Source organism: Chanodichthys erythropterus, chromosome 18 (genome assembly GCF_024489055.1).
Source record: "Chanodichthys erythropterus isolate Z2021 chromosome 18, ASM2448905v1, whole genome shotgun sequence".
NCBI lineage: Eukaryota > Metazoa > Chordata > Actinopteri > Cypriniformes > Xenocyprididae > Chanodichthys > Chanodichthys erythropterus.
The window spans coordinates 22,845,264-22,864,386 of record NC_090238.1 but is presented as its reverse complement, the minus strand read 5'-3'; the positions used below and the strand labels follow the sequence as shown (position 1 = coordinate 22,864,386).

Here is a 19,123-nt window from a genome sequence, read left to right as displayed (position 1 = left end):
CTACATCAGAATTGACAAGAAGCAGGTAGAGGTAGAAAAGATGGAGAGAAACAGTGAGAAAGTGAAGGAGTACTTCTCAGAGATGAATGAGGATAAGGACAGTGATAGATAACATGCTGACAGGCTTAATTTGTTGCTGCGGTGGGGGGTCAGGGGCTCTGGAATGCAGGTTGTACGTTTGTATGTGTGTGATTGTGTGCAACAGTTGTCTGAAATGTATGCTTGGCAACCAAGAACCAGTCTAATTCCATTTTTAATACCCTTATGACGTCCAGTTCTGTTATGGGTTCTGCATCCTTCTGCCAATGTGGATAAAACACTGACTATACTAAACAACTCTGAAAAAATAATACAAAGACAGTAAATGAACAACACATTTTCCTATTGTGATGCCTACACTGGTCGTATGCAACGACAAACACACAGCATGATCAGTGTAGACTGATCAAATGACTAGTAGACTAGTAGTTTTAGTAACAGAAAAAGAATGAATGAATGAATGAATGAATGAATGAATGAATGAATTAATTAATTAATGAATGAAACTAAATAAAATCAATTAATCCTAAAAATTAAGATTTTCAAAATTGAAAAACATGCACTATAAATCTTTAACGAACTGTCAGAAACAGCAGAAGGGTCATTCCGTGTCAAATCAACCAAATTTTGGAAACTTCCCTGGCTCATTTTGATTTTGTTAATATTTTTTCTCTACAAAGACAAACATAGTGATGAAAGCCAAAATATTAAATGTAACAGATGTACATTTACTGAGTAATCCACTATTTTGTAAAATTCAACAATTTGGACATGGAGTCACATTAGGGTCCCAATATCTATGGGACTGAACAATATAGGGCCTTAAAAATGAAGATTCCAAAATAAATAAATAAATAAATAAATAAAAGAAAAATAATCTAGAAGGATATTAAGATATCTTGAACACTTTTAGAGTTACAGGAATGACTACTTTAGAAAAAGAATATTCATGGCACTCAGACAGGTATGTTTTTTGCAACTGACCTGTTCTTTAGATATTTCTCTTTAAAAGAAAAAAAGTATCAGCTGTATGCAAAGTGACCCACATTTGATCTTTGACCACTGAAAATGTGTACAATTTACCAGTTTACTCATGGAGCTGCATTAACATGTCCATATCTCTGGGATTAAACCATTGAGGGCCTTTTAAATGAAGACACCAAAGGAAAGTTTGTTAAGAACCAGAATCTAAAAGGATACAAAGATATCTTTAATACTTATTGAGTTACAGTCATGCAAACTTGAGGCAAAAAACACAAGAAATGCTTTTTGCCATTTTTGAACTGCCACTGTTGTCATATAATGAAACAAAGATGGCTAAAGTCAACAGAATTTACTAATAAACCTACCAATCTCTGTGTAGAAATAAAATAATGCTGCTGCCTTCTTTCTAAAGTCATTTATACACTCCTGTAAATTTGCTCTAAATCTCAGGTGAAACTTGTCATTTTGACCCCTCTCTACAAAATAATGGATTACTCAGTAAAGTACATCTGTTATATTTAATTTTTTGGCTTTCATCACTATTGACATTTAATGTTTTGTCTTTTGACAGAAAAAAATATTAACATCAAAAATTTGACCCAGGGACCACTGGTTGATTTGACACAAAAATGATCCAGAAGAGTTCTAAAAGTAATCTGAATCATTCTGAAGCACACATTGTGTTTACATTTGGTTGGAGCAATTTATCACTTATTCTGACTCGTTGTTTGTTCATATAACAATTAGGGCTGGGCGATATATCGAATGCTTTTGTCACGCGCATTTCGTCAGTAAAGCCGGTTCCCTGATTACCGCTAAATCGCCATCACCTGTTTTCAAATGGAGCACCATTTAATAGACAGAGCCGTAGATCACTGATAAGCCACGCAATATCACGTTCAATATCGATATGAATCGCCGTTGATATTGAACGCGATATTGCGTGGCTTGTCAGTGAACTACGGCTCTGTCTATTAAATGCCGCTCCATTTGAAAGCAGGTGATGGGGCTGATGGTGGGGAACCGGCTTTACTGACGAAATGCGCATGGCAAAAGCATTCGATATATCACCCAGCACTAATAACAATGTCTAATTGAATATAAAAAATTAAATAAAAATAACTAGATATAATGTTACCAAAAAGTATTGTTTTTGTTTAGTACATTTCTTATGGTATGGATTTAAGGTAAGAAGTACATGTTTTTGTTAATTAGCACCATCACTAAAATAATTGTTAATGGAATCGTTAACCTGATATTTAAGTAGAATCTTAATCAGAATGTTTAAATGTTTCCCATCCCTAGTCCTAGCATCTATGAAAAGGTCACAGTAAAGACCAAATATTTACAGTGTTGACAGTGAAATCCCAAAGCGTTTAGCTGAATATACAAGGCATCTGTCAGGGTCTAGATGGATGCAATGATCAGTCTGTAAGTGATGGCTTTTAATTTAGAACTATGACAAGGACAGTTCAGGGTATGGGCGGTAATGTAAGCTATAATCACTACTAGCAACACCAAACCACTCAGAGCTGCAAAATATACATTGCTATGATACAACCACTTTCAAACATATCACCTGCTTGATTTTAAACAATACAGAAATGTCACTGCATATGAACAAACTGCCAAGCTATGTTATGCAAAGTCTTGTCTATGAAACTGGCACACTCTTGTATTTGAATAGCGTTCCAGCAGAATGCAGAATTAAATCACCACATCTCATAGTGAAGTGAAAAAAATCAACAATGAAAAATATCATTAGGTTTCCTGAATACCCCGGTGAATAGTCATGGTCCAGTAAATTGTGAACTGAAATTTAATTTCAGTTGGTTTGTGTATGTTTTCATTAAACACACACACACACACACACACACACACACACACACACACACACACACACACACACACACACACACACACACACACACACAGCGAGCGAGAGAGAGAGAGAGAGAGAGAGAGAGAGAGAGAGGGAGGGAGAGAAATTATGAAAATATGAGGAATATTACTTTCATTTAAGCGATTTTATTTCCGGCCTCATTATGGCATCAACAAAGTATGAAATTTAGTTTGTGAATATTATTTCTTCTGAGACTTCCTTACCATTTGATACAGAAGAATTTGCATGTTTAGATAAACAAAATAATAAAATGAAAAGCTCCCATCCCAGGAGTCCCCTAATACTCCTGACAACAACAATGACTTGCAGACTAAAACAACTGATGAGCTTGAGACTTATTGGCATTCTGTGAGCATTTAACAGGTCTTACCCCAACCTCTCTTTGTAAAATCAGCACGTCAGGAGTGTTCATTGGCAATTTAATAATTAAACCTTTAAAATACAATTGGATGTGGGTAATTATCTATGAAGTCTCATTAGGGCTGCTTTTGACGGATATGAAGAGGGTAGGTGTGTATGTGTATCCGTTCATGTTCTGCAGACAGGGGAGGGTGAAGCACTCATGTCATAATGAGAACAAAATGACATGCTAGGTGTCTAATTGTGTTGTTCACAATTATCTTTATGTCTGGTAGTAAAGATAATGATTTCATAGGAGACACATATCCCATAACAACTTTACAACAGCTGATTTTCAAAATGAGTTACAAGAAATGTGAACTCATTATGCCATGATGCAAGGGTGTTATGAGAGGTTGCCGAGGTGTTACTATGTGGCTTCTATGGATTTCTGGGTCATTGTTAGGCCAAAATCAAAAGAGCCTACCCCAGGTCTCATGTTCTACATACTATGTCTTAGAAAAGTCATTGTTTAGAAAAGCATAACACTTTAAAAGCACACATACAAAGTTCTGTCATGAAACTCTAGATGGCTCAGGCTAATAGGTCCTTAACTCAACTGCTCATAATCACATCATTATGTATAGGGCACAGCAGATCAGTTCCTTCTGTATCAGTAGCCAATGAGCTTGCGTGCTCAACCTCCAAATACATGGGTAGTATTTGCCTTAGCAGTGCAGTGCACTTTCAGAAACCCTCCACCTTCCCCAGCTCCACCTGTATAGATCTGCTACGGGTAATTCATGTATGCTATATTGTACAGCAGCAGCATGTCTTGCTTGCTCACAGCAGTGTTTTGTGTATGTATTGGCAGTAGCAAGTCCTGTACTTGCTCTGCAGCAGAAGCAGCAAAAACCAGAACTCCACTTACTTGCATGATTAGAACTAGGGCTGTTCAATTAATTGGATTTAAGTTAAGTGCATTAAGCTCTTACAGTTTTTTTCAATTGCTAACATACTTTTGTCCAATCTGTAGTCACATTTTCAAAACTCTAAACACATTTAGCAGAACATCCGTCTGTTGTGACCATACCAAAAAGGTGCCCTAGAACCCCTTTTCCAAAGATGTAATATACGTCTAATGTGTCCCCTGAATGTGTCTGTGAAGTTTCAGCTCAAAATACCCCATAGATTTTTTTAAATTAATTTTTTTAACTGCCTATTTTGAGCCATTATTACATATGCACCGATTAAGTGTGCGGCCCCTTTAAATCTTCCGCTCCCTCGCCCCCGCGAGCTCTCAACTGCCTTAAACAGCAAAGACAAAGTTCACACAGCTAATATAACCCTCAAAATGGTTCTTTACAAAGTGTTCATCATGCATACATCGATTCCTGTGAGTATTGTATTTATTTGGATGTTTGCATTTGATTCTGAATGAGTTTAAGGCTATGCTCCATGGCTAACGGGCTAATACTACACTGTTGGAGAGATTTATAAAGAATGAAGTTGTGTTTATGAATTATACAGACTGCAAGTGTTTAAAAATGAAAATAGCAACGGCTCTCTTGTCTCTGTGAATACAGTAATAAACGATGGTAACTTTAACCACATTTAACAGTACATTAGCAACGTGCTAATGAAACATTTAGAAAGACAATTTACAAATATCACTAAAAATATCATGTTATCATGGATCATGTCAGTTATTATCGCTCCATCTGCCATTTTTCGCTATTGTCCTTGCTTGCTTACCTAGTCTGATGATTCAGCTGTGCACATCCAGACGTTTTGTCAGAAATGAAGACCCAATGTTCCAATCATTAAATATAGTATAAAACCTACATTTTTGTAACAACAGCAGCTCAAACGTATTGAAAAAAAAAATATAAAACAAATACTGAAACAACTGATAAGCATTTTTAAATAGCAGATCACTGAAATATTGAGAAATAGCAGATTCCAATCTCAGCTGGAAGCATAGTCAGGTGTTGAATTTCTTTCTATTACATGGACATACAGTAAATAGGACTCTTTAAATCGGATTTGTTGTTCAGTGTGGATGAAGAACAACACAGAGGAGCTGAGAGAAAATAATATCTGGGTAAGGGAGAAGAATGACGATGAAGGAGGAGAGGAGAAGTTGGATCAGGACAAGGGAGAAGAGGAGGTATGGGAGAGGAGGAAGAATTTGTGCTGGACTGTGCATCTCTGTTTTTTTTTTTTCACTTACTGTACACATGTGGAACCTATGAAAGCTTATTTCTGTCATGAATAGAAAATAAAAAAAGGTAACTATGTCTTTTTATCTCACAATTCTTTTTCTCTTTTTTTTCTCTCAATTCCAATAGTTTATAAATCACAATTCTGAGGAAAAAAGACAGAATTGTGAGATAAAAGTCACAATTACCTTTTATACTTTTTTATTCTATGGCAGAAAAAAGCTTCAACAGTAACCAAAGGCCATGTATGTTGGATTTGTTGTTGATCAATGGCAGCAATTTCATGTTTTCATTTCAGTAAAAGCTTAATGTAAAGCTTTTGTTACAACGATTCCACTACCACTGTTCCATATATGCAGAATATGTGGTCTGCATAGGGCACTAACACATAGTGCTAGTGTTTTGACAGAACGACTTGATTTTGAATTTTTTTTTTTTTTTTTCTGTGTTTTGATAGAGTTGGTATGTGTTGAAAAAGATTTTTAGCATTTTGAAATGTAGAGTTGTGTTTTTTTTAACAAAATATGGTTTTGGGCAGAAAATTAACTATTTGGTTAACTGTGTGATGTATATGTGTTTCTGTGTTAAGAGTTTAGAAAAAGTACTTTAAGCTAAACGCTTGTTAGCAATTGAAAAAACTGTAATATACCTGCTGCTGTCTGTCATTAACGCTAATCAAACAACAAAAGAAAAAGACCAAACTCTCACTGTTCTTGACTGAATAAACTTTGTAGCTTTAATAATAAAGTTTAATTCCTTCAGCGAAGACTGTACTGTTTTCATTTACATTTGATTACTTTATTCAATTTCTGTAGTAGGTTATTATCTGAATAATATACTCTTATTTATTTTATTTACTTTTTCTGTTGTGTTTGTTCTATTATTGTAATTTGCTTTTTTATTGTATTACTGACTGTTTATGTAGCATCCACCAGCTGGAGTGCCCATGATCTCCACCAGAGGGCACTGCTCTGACTCACATGCATTCCCATCATGAAATTCAATTCCCATAACCTATTGCATGGACTCATTATTGTTTGATCACTTCCACCTGTGTCTCATTATCTGGTTAAACTCTTGCCTATATAAGCCCTGTATTTTCACTCATTCTATGCTGAGTCTTGTTATATATATATATATATATATATATATATATATATATATATATATATATATATATATATATATTATATATTATATATTAGGGCTGTCAATTGATTAAAAATTTTAATCTAATTAATTACATACTCTGTGATGAATTAATCTAAATTAATCGCATACATAATTTTTGCTGTGAAAGTATTACATATTTCAATTCAAATGAATCAATGCAGGGTTTTTTCTGGGTAAAAAATGGTCTTCGGTGGTGACAGACATGGTCATCCACACAAAAAAAAAGTAAAAAAGTGCCCTACCCACGTGATCTGCGAGCCCAATACTGAAAATAAAGTACCAGTCACTGTAAATATTTCTTGCCCTCTTTGCAAAAAAAAAAGAAAAAAAAAGAAAAAAAAAAAGGGATTTTATAGCTTTATAAGAGAAGATGCTTTTTTGCTAAACCTGAAAAGTATTAAAAAGTAGCATTTAGAAGTTATATTAACTAATAATATAATTTTCTACCATATACAATTGAATGCACCTAGCTAACAACAACTTGCTTTGTTCTGGTTTCACCTCACTCCAGTCTAAACTAACTGATTTTATAGGTAGGCCTAAGTTACTACACATTGTCAATTAAATAACCTGAAAATATTGTGGATTATTAAGGCTAATTTTACTAACCACTCTTGCTAAATGGGGTAAGCACACTTGTGTTCTCATTTCAGAGTTGTTCGAGTAAATGATTCATTATAGACCGTGTGGACAAATGATTAATTAAAATGAATCTGTTCAAATGAGTCATTAGGTCGCGAATTGGACATTAGCGGACGTTGACGCGTTGCGTGCAAATCGCGACTGTTATTAGGACATCACAAAAGATTTGTCAACACAGAAAACACTTCCCCACTGGATAGGATTTTCTTTTTGTTTACTGAAAGTGTGGTTTATGTCAGCTGCACGTGCAGGGCGCCTGTCAGAGAAGATGAGGTGATGATCTTTTGAGCTCACACCCAGCGGTTATTCAGGAAAAACATTCTCCGAATGCGCCTCGTGAAACATGGATTCGGTCTTACGAACTTTTAGCATTGTGTCAGTTCATTTAGATAATTGTGTGTGAGGTAGAGAGAGGGCGAAGACGGTGCTTACTTTGAAGACAGAGAGAGAGCTTGCGCGCACAAGAACGGCTCCAGGTCAATACGGAATAGATTAATCTGCGTTAATTTTTTTAACGTTTTATTTTTTCTCAGATTAATTAATCGAAATTAACGCGTTATTTTCACAGCCCTAATATATATATATATATATTTAACGTATGTGTGTGTGTGTAACCTACAGCTTTTCTTTGCTTACTGGCTAAATGTTTTGTGCGCAAGATTTAATAGACTTTTAAAATATATGAATACACTTCTCACTGGTTTTGTTTGGCAGCTGTAGTAACTTTTATGGTTATTAGAAGAACATTAGAACATTACAATGTAAAAAAAAAAAAAAAAAAAAAAAAAAAAATGCTTTTTAAGGCAGAAGTTAAAATCACAAAATTAAAATAAATAATAAAAGCACAGACTAAATTTTAATTGGTATGATGAATCTAAACTCAGTAATTGGTATATTAATATACAGTATATAATATAACAGTATATTAGCCTTGATTTACCCCATTACAATAGTCTATTTACAGTTACTGATATCATAAAAATACACTTACTTGAAGGTTTAAAATTTTACATTTTAAGTCACATTTAATGTCTAACATTAAATATTTTAGCAAAATGTATATTTTAGTCAGAATTATTGCGCTCATATTGCGTTCCATCCGTTTGGCGCGCATGCGCGCAGCAGCGCTCGTTCACTGTGAAGTTTCGCAGCAAAATGGAAATATCTGCATGACTTTCTAACATTTACAGATGGAGAATAAACCTGTGAAATGTAAGTTATGCACTGAGGAAAACACCATGTCTCAAATGCATAAAATAGCACAAAATGTATGCTGTTTCCTAAGGTGGGTCGATTTGATGCCATGATAGACCTCTAGGGCTGCTTAAGAAAAGCGTGCACATGCAATTATCTTGACTAGGTAAACCTGGATTAAATTAGCAGGATTGTGTGAACTTCAATTAACTTTTATGAAACTATTTTAGCCCCAACTTATTTGTTAGGTTCCTTCAAGTCAGGTGTTGGAGTTTTATCCTCGCTTTTCTTAGCGTCTTTTATGAAACAGCCCTCAGGTGTTTATTGTCTGGGTTATCTGCATGGTGTTTGGACCAATTTTTATGAATTATGATTCTGGATTGCCCAATAAAGCTGCGTTTGGATCCTCAACCTGTCCGTCAGAGCAGTTCATAACATTTTACTTGTCTTCAACAATTGTTTGAGGATGTCACATACATTAGTTAGTCTAGTATTAGTTTTTTTCTGTGGTACTGAGAATTGTGAAATTCACTGGTATCTAAAATGTTGATATCATAATAAATCTTATTTCCAGCAAAATATACTTTCAGATTTAGACTATATTGTCCACTCTGATTTAGGTTAAATAATAAAAAGATTACAATACTTACAAACGTACAGAGATCAGAGATGATTATTGCCATAATCAAACAGCCCTAATTTAAAGCATCATTTACATAAATAGAACAAATGGCCCAGCATGACTCAGAATTGTCTGTCATAATCACTATGAGCTTAGTGATGCTTTAAAAAGAAACACAAGCTAAAAATCAGCCAGCACTCTCTGAAATCGCTCACATTGGCAAAAACACAAGATGCAGGACCCTGTTCAGCAACACAAAAGAAACTAAATTGAATCGCCCTTGGGGCCACCAGAAGCCTTTGTTTTGGATGAAACTCTCAATCAGCCACATCATTTTCTGCATTTTTCATTTAGTTACCAGCTACAGTGATAACTTTCACCAAGCTTTACTAGTGCTTAATTTTAAAAATTGTTAAAAATTGCTTATTACTAAAACAAATTTAATACTACAATAATGTGTTTGTTAGACTTGGAGATCTAAATCCATGGAATGTGCTGATTCACCGTCCATTTAGCAGCTTACACTGTGCACCACAACAGGGAGACTTCAGACTGAGCCAGAGTCATCTGGCTAATGGGCTTGTGGCTCTCGGGAATGAATGGATATTTCAAGATCACATGCATCTCTTATCTGCTATATTTTTTTTTCTGGTCATTCTTGGATAGTTTGTGCTTGGACTCAGTACCAGTGTCCATATGCACGAGTGGATGGCTATTAAATGACAGACTATAGGTACTAGATGGATGTACCTTGTTGTCCTTGGCTATTTTCCACCTCTCTCTGCAAGTCCTGACAGGCCGACACGCTCGGCCTAATGCACAGCAGTGGTAATGGCTGTGTGAATCACATAGAGAGCCATGGACGAATCAGAGCATGGAGAACCTCCCTAAAATACTGATAGCAGCTCTCTGAACCCAGCTGTTTATCTGACCGTGTCTCAGAGCAGCAAATCACCATGGAAATACACATATATACAAGACTTCCTCAAACAGACAAGGTTATTCAGATAAGAGTGAATGACTGCCCACAGGGCTTAGAGCAAGAGAAAGATAGCATGGTAAACTCATTCCCTCGACTAGAGTTCAATTTAGGCTTTTTAGACTATTGCAGAGAACTCCCAGGATGTATTGCTGCTCTAAAGAACTCTATCTCTCAGCTGTCATACTGCTAACCAGAAGAAGAACCTGATGTCCAAACTGGCCCCAGGTTCAATCTCAGCACACACATGTTGGTTCCACTATATAAGTGAGGATGTCTCATAGCCGCAATGGTTTTTATATGGAGGTGATGATATTTGCTAACACTAACCCTCGCACAAACCTGTTGATATCAGTAGATTTAAAGCAAAAACGTGATTTAGCTGATTTATGAGACTTTCCAAATGAGGACCACAAGGCAAAGTCTGCTATCGTTTTCATTTAAAGCTACTTATACATTACTGTTCAAAAGTTTGGGGTAGGTAAATATCATTATGATCATATCATCAATACCTGTTTTACATTTTAGTATGTTTTAAAATGTAATTTATCACTGTGATGGCAAAGCGGAATTTTCAGCAGCCATTACACCAGTCTTCAGCATTATATGATCCTTTAGTAGGTTTTGTAACAAATGTGAAAGTCTTTAAAGGTACAATTTGTGATATTTTTTTCCGCTAGAGGTCGCTAGAAGCCTATTCAAAACAAAGGCGTAGTTTGATGACGCCAAGTTTTAGAGCGGAAACTTGGGACATGTGGTCTCCATCTCAACGGACGGTGCAAAAGAATAGGGATTGGAGTCTGGAAGAACTCATGTTCGTGGATGCGATTATTAACGTTACTGTAGTATGAAGCAGAGCAGGAGCGAGTGTTGCGGGAGCTGAACGAGGAGCTGGAGCGATTGATCAACACACGCCTCACGAGCAGCGGGACTTTTATTATGACATAGTCGCCGGCGCCGCTTCCGCTTTTCTGGTCATGAGTTTACGGGAGCTGTCCTTGTCGACAGAACCAGCGGCAGATGGTAAACAGTAATTATGTTCCATAAATAAGTAACACAATCCACCATAAAACGTGCAAGAAGTAAACAAGGAACTGCTTGAAGCAAGCTAGTGGTTTGCTGGACACTAGACACTACTTCCGCATTTGTCCACGGCACTGTTGTCATGTGGTTTCTACGTCAGTAAAGGCGATAACAAAGGTAACTGACGTCATTGACAGGCGACTGCACTGCCCCGTGTCACTGTTTAGAATGGGAATTTTCTCATGATTTACAAGTAGTTGAAAACATTAGAGATATTGTTTGTAATCAGCTGGACAAAATATATAACACTAGCGTAGTGGTTTTTGGATATTTTACTGCAAAAATTTTACATATTGTACCTTTAATGCCAATTTTGATCAATTTAATGCATCCTTGCTGAACAAAATTTTTTATTTCTTTCAGAAAAATCTTATTGACCCCAAACTTTTGAACGGTAGAGGAACTACTACATAACTTTGCAAACTTTAAGATGACTTGATTCTTTGCAAAACAGAATGTTCCATTTTAACTAAAGTCATAATATTTTATCTCATAACACACACAGATACTAAGATGTCCCTAAAGAGAATTTTGAATTGTTTAATTGGCCAAAATAAAGCTAAGCAAACCTAAACACATACACAAATACCTAGAGAGGATACACTCTCAGTACACATTTCTGTGCTTTTGCTGTGCTAAAGATTTGTGAGAGGTGTAAAAGTAATCAGCACTACATCTTATGATTCATGAGCAGCCCAAAATATAAACAATGAATAATAAATAATATTTATTTTCATTACATCCTCCATTTTTTATCTATATCTATCGCAATAGATATGCAGCAAAAATATGGTTTGATCAAACCTTATATAAATAATACATTAATCATAATAAGAACATATTTAACTTTTAAAAATGCTCTCTGGGACACTGGAGTGCTCATTTTACATAAATAAAAATGAGTGATGTATACAATTCTCATGTTCACAAGGTGGCTGTCTGATAAAATGAGCAGTTTTCAACCCTCTCATCACTTTTACATTAAGAAATTTAGGTGTATATAGATTGGCGAAATGTCCTTGTAAAGGCTCCAGAAGTTTGGGACTGGGTAACAATTTTATTTTAATAGTCCACTTTAAACATTCTACACACTACAAGTATTTTTGCAACTACATGTCAACTACCAGTCATTCGAGTATTAGTAAACTGCTAACACTTTATTTTGATGCTCCCTCAAGAGATATTCTACTAACTGTAAGTATCTTTGCAACGTGTCAACTTATTCTACTAATACTTCAGATGTATTTATAAAGTTATGTCTAAAGTGGGCTATGGAAATAAAGTGTAACCAGGGACTGTAATAGCTGGAGTGTCACTTGCTTAAGTCTCTTGCTTGAGGGCCCTACGGCAGTGACCACAGCAGAGTGAGGGATTTAGATATGAACAACCTCCTGACACTCAGTTGTAATCCCTAAAACATCACTATCAGGATTTAAACCAACAACCTTCTAAATGTGACCACAGTCGCTGCTTTCTCAAATAGCTCCCACTAATTTAAACACGATTCTCTCCTTACTTTGGCCAATAAAATAAAGTGTTCCGATCATTTTGCTGAGAATGAGATTACAGCTAAACAGAAAGCAATGTACAGGATGAGCCACTTTAGTTATTTTCCAGCCCATTTGGCACAACAGTTCATGTGCCTCTCCAGTAAAAGCTTCATTCAAAAAGACCTTATTAGCGGACAACAAACAACACTTTGCCATAAACCACACAAACACATAGTCTAATCAAATTAAATCAGGACTTTCTGTACATGTCTGCAGACTTCTACTGTGCTTATAATAATATAAAAACTAGTGCTGTCAATCGAATAAAAAAATCAGTTTGTTTGGTTCATTTGGTCGGGACCAAAAAAGAAAAAAATTTAGTCCTGGTCCGATTAGCGTTCGGATTGGCAATTTTATCACCGAACCAAAAGATACTGAACCTAAAGGCATAGGGATACATTCAAAACCTGATTGGTTGGATTTTATGATGTATTGCCTACTTTGAGACAGAACTTACCGAACATCCGAAACAATGCTGTGTGTTGAGGTAAATGCCCTCGTTGTGTGTGCGTAGTCTGCATATGATGGGTTTTTTTCCAGTTGGGAACACGTGAAGAGCTTATAAAATGTGTAAAGGAGTCAAAACAGCGGTGGGAATTAATCACACACACAAACAATCTGCTGCGTGGAGACGCCCGTCTGATGCCTGTGATGGGCAAACTCACGACTATGACGAGAGAAAACCAATATGCGTGAGGATTCTGTCCTTTTTAGGATCTCATCTTCCTGTTTTTGGTTCGTTTACATGTCTTTGGTCCGTGTTGCGTTCATATATCATTCGAATCGCACCAGAGTTCGTTTGGAAGCGGACCGAGACCCATCTTTTCAGCGGACCCGGTCCACTTGTTTGGTCCGCACCAGGGTTCGGATGGCAGCGTTCACACATGCTCAAATGAACCGCAATAACAGAGCAATCGCACCAGGGTTCATTTTAATCGAACCAAACATGACAAGTGTGAATGCACCCTTAAAGTATATTTTAAATATTTGTTTAATGGCATCTTTTTATGAATGAAATCCAGTATCACTAATACTAATACTGGTACTGATCTCCATGAAATTGATTTTTTTTTTTAACATTAATTACAGACATTCAACATTACAGTATAATTAAAAGCTATGAATTTCAACATTTATTGGGCTTTAAAAAATAACTTTTAATTTATGTGAACTTAAAACAATGTTCACATAAACCCATTATAATAAATGTCATATTTACCTTTGGTCTTCCTTTCTCTCTAACAGGTAGTAAATATACAGAAAAATAATGTAGTTATCAAACACTTTACAGGCTTCACTGCATAAATTATAAATGAAATATAGATTAATGCTTATTAAAGCAACAATTTTCTGTTACCTTTGTTCTTTGATTAACATTTATGACAGACATCAACTGGTTTATTAGGCTGCTGTGACATTAAAAACTGCCGCTGCCAAACATGACGCGAATTGGACGCACATCGCATTTTCTCACTTTAACACAATTAACACTTTAAGTTCATTTAAGATGCTATTTAACTAATTTAAGACTACTTTTATGAGGATACTCGACAAATCAGGCATTTTGGCATAATTCTCTGTGTTATTTTTCATTCAGGCGCAAAAGACAACTTGATAGTGGAGCAAGTTGTTCTGTGCACATGAGTCGTGTGTATCACAACATTATCATTCTCATTGGTCTTGTCACATTTGAATGATTTAAAAGCATTTGTGTGAATAAGAACGTGGTCATATAATGTAACACTAACTAAATTATGATGGAAAAAACGGATGCTACATTAATTGCGTTAAATATTTCTAACACGTTAAACTGAAAAATCAATTGTACACGTTAACGCACTAATTTTGACAGCACTACATAAAACCAATCCTAACACTAAGATTATACATGTAATATATATAATAACAATATTATTCATTATAATATTATTATAAAACATTATATTAAAGGTGAGACGTAAGTAGATTTTAAACAACACTGTTGGACATTGTGGATATTTGAAATCAACCCAAACAAACCCACCCCTCTCTTCATTGCTCCGCCTCCAAAACGCACACTCCAATCCCAACCACACCGCTCCGAGTCAGTCTCGAACCCCGGCCCGATCGCTGCTGGCATGCGAGGCGAATGCACTGACAATGACGCTAAACACCGTATTCTCTAGTGTTGTCAGTGTGCAGTAGTTCAACAGCAAAACTCGCACTATCTGGCCGCTATTACACACTCAATGCGAGTGGATGTCTGTTTATCACAACTGACACGCAACAAAATGCTTCACGAAAAATAAAGCACAGTTGATGAACGAATGACAAGGAAGCACAAAAAATGTACAGTACACAAGAGTAAATACAAAGCGTTCATTGTTAGTCGCAAACAGCACAGCAGTTCCAGACAATCAAAACTCAGTGTTACTCACATCAGAAGCAGGATCAAAGCAGCCTCCGCTGAAAAGCCTTTCTAATATAAATGCGGGCCCTAAAGCGCTTGCCCAGTCATAAACCTTCATTCCTGTGATATTCTTTTGAGATCTTTTGTATTGTGTCCCATCTCTCGTTCTGCATTTTTTTTTTCTTATTTTCAAATCTACCTCTTGCTCATTCTCTCTCTTCAACCGTCATACACCCCATAATGCTGATTGGTTTACGGTAAATACATAAATACGTAAAATAAAAATAAAACATGCAATTTCTGGAAAGTATTAATATTGTAATATATATTCATAATATGTGATATAATATATTCAAAAATGTGTATAAAATTGATGTATACTATATTATGCATATATTCTTTAGCCTAATATAAGTTCTAATATATAAAATACATAAACACTTCAGAACTGCTGTTACAATGGCTCCTACCTGGTGTATGAAGACCTGGGCAGTGCGGGGACTGAGCAGCAGGATGGCCCGTCTGAGCGTGTCCCGGTAACGGTTCAGCTCCTCCATCCTCATTGTGCTGAACAGGGTAGAAAAGACCTTTGTCACATTTCGGTCAACTTGCTGTAGAGACACATCTAAACCCATTCGAGAGGCCTGGTCCAGAAATCCACGCATACCCCGCACATCTGAAACAGAGCGTGAGAAAAATCAAAAGATGGTGGTTAAAAAAACAAGACTCATGTGCAGAGAGCTAAAAACTGCATTTAAGATGAAGAATGAGATGAAAATAGATCAAATACAGACTTAACATTTGATTTAAGATCAGAGGTTTCCAGACAGAATAACTTCAGACCTGACTGTAAATTTACTTTAGAGAAATTATGCATAAAGGGATAGTAAGATCTGTAAAAATATAAAATTTTGTTCTAGAGAAGAAAGAAGGTCATCTGGGTTTAGAATAACATTAGAGTGAGTAATTGATGACAGATTTTTTTTTTCTTCATCACTATCCCTTTAACTTTTGAAAAGAAAGTCTCTATTCCTTGCTCTGGAGATTCAATGACTATAGGAGAAAAAAATCCTGTTTTCTTGCCCTTTTGCACATCACGGATGTCAAGTCACGTTGTACTCAGTCTACTGAAGTGGCTTTTAGATGGCTTAATTGTCCGGCATTGAGCTTTCAAACCATCTACTTGCAGAATGGGCAGAAGAACTGTCCTCTACGAGGGTCAAAATGTGAGAATGAGACTTCAAGGTCTAATTAGAGCTATAGACCAATCATAAAAATGCATGAATACTTCAACGTAACTGTGTACATTTATGGACTTTACTTCAAGCTGTAATTAAGTTTTCATTGCATGACATTGAGGCAGTCAAAATGTGAAGAACTGTAAGTTGGCTGGCATCTACTACACTTTCCATTAAGACTTTTATTTACTGCTTGAAAAAACCCCCAGAAGAAACAGAATACTTTCAAGAATCTGTCAACATAAGGAAGCAAAACAGACTGATAAAAAGCATTAAGAGGAGCAGGAAATGTTTAGCCCATCTTCAGATTTCAGGGTGTTGACAGCAGCTTTGTCTCTCCTGCAATCAAAGTCGTGTTGTATAATCTATCAAGTGGCGAAACATTATTTTATTTAATTATCATAGAAAAAGTCAACACAAAAGTCTTCTAAAATTATTGATATTACCATTAACAACATGACAACAGCTGACTGTGACATTTGGAGATTTTCTAATTACTCAGACAACAACAGAAATACAACTGATCAGCGAATCCATATTATTTATAATATTCTGTGTTGCATTTTTTTTTTTTTTTATCCTGTGTTATTTTGTTAGTTCATATTTTTAAAGGATGAGGGCATGTCACACAGCCTTTCCTGTTGACTGGAAAAATCTGTCTAAATTTACTAGCATATCTAGTGACTGAATTTGAGGCAAAGTACTGTAGCTTGATTGGATGTGTTTAACATCAACAATGAAGAGATATTTTAAAGTCCCTGTAAAGTCAATTCTGACAATTGTTTCTAAACACATTATAAATGTTACAAATGTATTGCTAATACACATTACAAAGACTGTGAACTATGTAGTACTTAATTGTGAAATTAGAGAGTTAAACAGTTTTTCACCAATTCTGTGTTCAGGATTTTTTGGGTGGAGCTAAAACAGGGGTTTGATGACGCACTGGAGCCCCTGAACACGGCCCCGCCCCTAACACTATATAACTGTCGATGACGCACTAGTAATGCCTTCGTCACGCAAATGCATATTACCTGGTTGCGATAATATACAAAACAGCTCTGTCTCCTTATTTAAATTTCCTAAAACCATGATATGAAGAAGGGGTGGATTACTTTTGTGATCATTTTACACCGGATAGTTTTACAAACTTTCATCAGACAACTGGGTTTCACTGATAATCCGCTGTTATTGGTGAATGGGGCTGAACAGACTATCTCCCGCCTCGGGGTGGAATGCTATTTCATGCATTCTGACTTATTTACACAGTTAATTTATTTACACAAGTGTTGCATTCTCATATTAAACATGGCCAAAGTTTCAAAACACGAGTGTCTGTGTTTTGTTGGCAATCGGCGCAAGTGCATATAATGTAAACAACACAAACGTTTTTGTTCCCTTTTTATTTATAAAGATGCCGCAGCTAGCATGCGATCTCTATGCAGAAGCGCGCGCTCATGACTCTTTAGCTCCACCCACGGCACTGATGGCAGACACACCTCCAGGATCTCTGCTTTTTTTGGAAAGACTCGGTTTAGCGTATCTATCTTTTATAAATATGACAAAACTAAAGACTTTTCGGAGATATGAAGGATGCATTGTTACTCTATATGTACTCAAGGTTAACAAGAGATTGGCAGAAACTGTGTGTGATACCCCCCCCTTTAAAATATATTTTTCTCTTCCATCTAAACAGTTGATATTTACAGTTGATATTTACTTTTGCAATCCTAATTATCAACATTTAAATAATTAGTTGCATTTGTCTTTCCTGCCACCCAACTGTTACGGAACACAGACTCACAACAATGTGGAAATGAACAAGCAGGTGAGTATTAATGAATGAGCAGGATGGTAATATGGAATGATAATACAGACAGTTCTTTGTTTTGTAGATTGATGGAGGAGATTGTAGAGCTGAGCAGTCGAGCACACACTTCGGTGAGTATGTTGGAGTGGGATGGAGTCCGGGATGAGAAGACAATGGAGACACAGACACACAGGAGGACGCTGGAGACACAGAGGATCGGGAGAGACATAGGAACGCTGGAGCATAGAGGTAAGTGGATCAGGTAAGTGAGTCCTTCTCGAAATTGAGACCAGACAAAGTGCTGTGGTGAAGTGTGTGCTATTATTCTGCTTGTGTTGATGAGGTGATGATGTTCAGGTGCGGGTGATTAGTATTCCGGTGATTGTGACCTTTGTGATTGGGTGGTGACAGAGCTTCATGGAACGAGGTAAGGAGGGCTGGGTCTAAGATGTTATCTCTGGGAGTCCATGAACATTCCTTTGGTACATAGCCCTCTCAATCCATGAGGTACTCGAGACGGCCACCACGGCGCTGGGAGTCCAAGACATCACGCACCATGTACACCGCACAGTGTACACCGTACCATCTTCCACGATGAGTGGAAGGGGAGGTTCCTCTGTCGGGCCAGGCTCTGTGGAGGGAAGTGACACAGGTGAGTTGCAGGGTTTAAGGAGTGACACATGGAATCTAGGGTGAATTCTGTAATGTGCAGGTAACTGGAGCTGGTAGGTGACAGGGTGATTTGCCGTGTGATGGTGAAGGGGACGTATCTGGGACTCAGCTTTTTTTTTCTGCCCACTGCAGGTGGTGGTGTGCATAGTCCCAGACCCTCTCACTCTCTCTGAACCAATTGTCAACAGAGGGGATGTCGGATGGTTCTCCAGACGACGGGAACAGTGGAGGCTGGTAACCGAGTATGCACTGGAAGGGAGTCAGTCCAGTGGCAGCTTGGTGAA

At 36.7% G+C, this 19,123-nt stretch overlaps 1 protein-coding gene across 1 annotated transcript in view; it reads right to left on the bottom strand.

The window, feature by feature from the left end:
- grid1a (glutamate receptor, ionotropic, delta 1a) overlaps positions 1-19,123 on the bottom strand; it is a 344,907-nt gene that overhangs the window by 95,997 nt on the left and 229,787 nt on the right. The window contains exon 4 of the mRNA XM_067367779.1: positions 15,590-15,795. Within this exon, the coding sequence (XP_067223880.1) occupies positions 15,590-15,795 (206 nt within the window). The remainder of the gene's footprint in view (positions 1-15,589; positions 15,796-19,123) is intronic.